This window comes from Apaloderma vittatum, unplaced genomic scaffold, assembly GCF_000703405.1.
Source record: "Apaloderma vittatum isolate BGI_N311 unplaced genomic scaffold, ASM70340v1 C12208108, whole genome shotgun sequence".
Taxonomy (NCBI): domain Eukaryota; kingdom Metazoa; phylum Chordata; class Aves; order Trogoniformes; family Trogonidae; genus Apaloderma; species Apaloderma vittatum.
In genome coordinates, this window is record NW_009747183.1 from 562 (window position 1) to 2,981 (window position 2,420).

Genomic DNA, 2,420 nt, shown 5'->3' on the forward strand with positions numbered 1-2,420 from the left:
CATCGATTGTGTACAAACCATCACCCAATCAGATTTATGACTCTTCTACATCAGTACATATGGAATGTTGTTCTGTACCGTTGCATATTTATTTTAGTTGTTGAATCAAGCTAGTATTAGAACAAACTCAAATTACTGAAAATGATCAACCCATTCATTTCTGATCAAAAAGCTAGCTGAGGGGTTTAGACTTTTTAAAAACCAGATCAAGATTCGTTCTCTTTTCTGAACGTTAGATTTTGCAGAAAGAAAAGAAAATCTCCACTTGAGGGAAAAACATCTTTTGGCACTACAGAATTCACTTAGAAGTTTCAGCTTTCCATCCTTGAGAAGAGCTGGTAGAGTTGGCTATGGAAGTTGCTTTGCTTCCATAGGCTTTTTGCATGCTCTGTTTCATTTGCCTTCCTAAGGACTCAGCGCAGAACATCTTGCTTTCTCCAAGTCAGACAATCATCCCAAAATCCTAAGGAAATGGACTTCTCTGGCTGTGTGTTAGGAAAGAGAGCGAATGCAACTGTATCCTACCTCAGGCAGACAGAATTCAACACTTCCTCGAATTTGGATGATGCTTCTCTCTACTTTTTGCTGGAGGAATGGTCTCTCAACTCACCAGGCAGGAGCATGAAGATGTTTTTAATCCCTCCAGTTGTCTGCCTCGTGGCAGGTGTCCTCATCATTCCTACCATCCTGTTTGCCATCTTCTCCAGGTTTCGCATCCGTCAAGAAACAAGGTACCTGCTGCTGGGAAATGCTCTGCTTTCTGATCTCATCTACCTGCTGTTCTACACCCTGTCAGCTGCTCTCAATGCAGCGCACATCCATCTCCCGAAAGAAGCTTGTGTCCTCCTGTTATTTCTGCTGGCAGCGGCTTGCTGCGGGGGGTTGTTCACGGCTGCTGCGATAGTCTTGGACACATACATAGCTATTTCGTTTCCTCTGCGCTACATTGCCATTTTGCCTCCTTCGCGAACGAAGAAGATTATTGTGTTACTGTGGGTGTGTTCTGGGGCTTTCCCTGGGATTTTCTTCTTGGTGCTATCGACCACCCACAGCTTTGTGCCCTGTGTCCTGGAAACATGCTCGGTTCCGGTAATACTAATGTTAACTCTCAATGGGACTGATGCTGTGAAGCTCTGTTTCTGGCTTTCTGCCGTGGTTGTCTTTATCTGCTTGTCTCTAATATTTTGTTGCTATGCTGTTCTGTACTTTAAAACCAAACAATCAGGTATATGGGAGAGCATCTGCTCCAGAGCCAGTGTAACATTCTTAATGCACAACACTGTGTTATTTTTTTACTTCTTTCCACTCTTGGCCCTTTTTGTAGAATCGTTCTTGTGCATTCAAGTTGTCATCGGACCACAGACAGGAATCTGGGTCTCCATGACAGTCTGCAATGTCCTGATGATTCTGCCTAAAGTTCTGTTCCCTTTTCTGTATGGGCTTCGATACAGAGAGATCTCAGCATCTCTCAAATCCATTGTCAAAAGGAAGCATCCTCACCTGGTATCCCCTGCTCCGTCACCGTCCTGAGCCGAAACAGAGCACAGCCCCAGCAGAGGAGTTCTCCTTACCTTGTTCAAATGCAAGCTTGATGGAAATCACTCAGCTTCTGAAGAAGAAGCGATCAACCCATGTCAGAAAAGACACAGACTCTGGCAAAGAAGACATGGGTTGATCACTCGGCCTCCCTGGTGCCAGAAAGCCACAGATCTTTCATCACATCACAGCTGAGAACACAGCAAATCCTGCCCTGAATGAAGTTCTAAGCGTTGTTCCAATGTGGAAAGGCAGCAACTTTTGAAGGAGTTATTGAATAAGATCTTTTTCACCCAACTGCAGTAGATTCCTTTCTGGAAAATAGAAAATGAAAAACAGATAGTGCAAAGCAAAGGAGGTGACCACGGGTCCCTTGCCAGCATCACCTAGAGCGGAGAGGAGCCTTAACCAAACGTGCTGTGAACAAGGACAGCTCTATCTTTCACTCACATTGTATTTTTGCAGCGTTGGCAGCCTGGATTCTGCCTGACAATCTGCAAAACACTGACTTGTTATAAAATCCCAGTCTGATGGGAAGTCCCCTTCGATCGGCGTCTCCTGGGCCGCCTGGCGCATGACGCTGTCAGGGAGTGACCGAGGCAGACAGGCCGCTCAGCGGGGGAAAACGAGCTGGGAGCAGGGGGTGACTGTGCCTCTCTGTGGGGTGCAGTCCCACTGTCCCTGTGCCAGCTGAGCCAAGGGGTGGCTGTGGGCAGCTGGGATCAGCCCAGAGCCCCAATTCCCTCCTGGGTCCATCTGATGTGACCAGGCCAAGGCAGGGCAGGAGCAGCGAGGTGTGAGCCTGGGCACGGGCGTACGCAGAGCACAGCTCGGACATCAGCCCCCAGGGTGAGGGGCTGGGCGTAAACACTGCTGCTGAGTCC

The 2,420-nt window shown here is 47.8% G+C and overlaps 1 protein-coding gene across 1 annotated transcript; it reads left to right on the top strand.

Annotated features, from left to right (window-relative positions):
• Positions 1–471: 471 nt before the first annotated feature.
• GPR148 (G protein-coupled receptor 148) lies at positions 472–1,530 on the top strand. Its single transcript, XM_009877509.1, has one exon. The coding sequence runs from the start codon at positions 472–474 to the stop codon at positions 1,528–1,530; it is 1,059 nt and encodes a 352-aa protein (XP_009875811.1).
• The last annotated feature ends 890 nt before the right edge of the window (positions 1,531–2,420 follow it).

Bases quoted from the DNA above. Each gene is read 5' to 3' on its own strand.
- GPR148 (XM_009877509.1), top strand. From the start codon at position 472: ATGGACTTCTCTGGCTGTGTGTTAGGAAAGAGAGCGAATGCAACTGTA.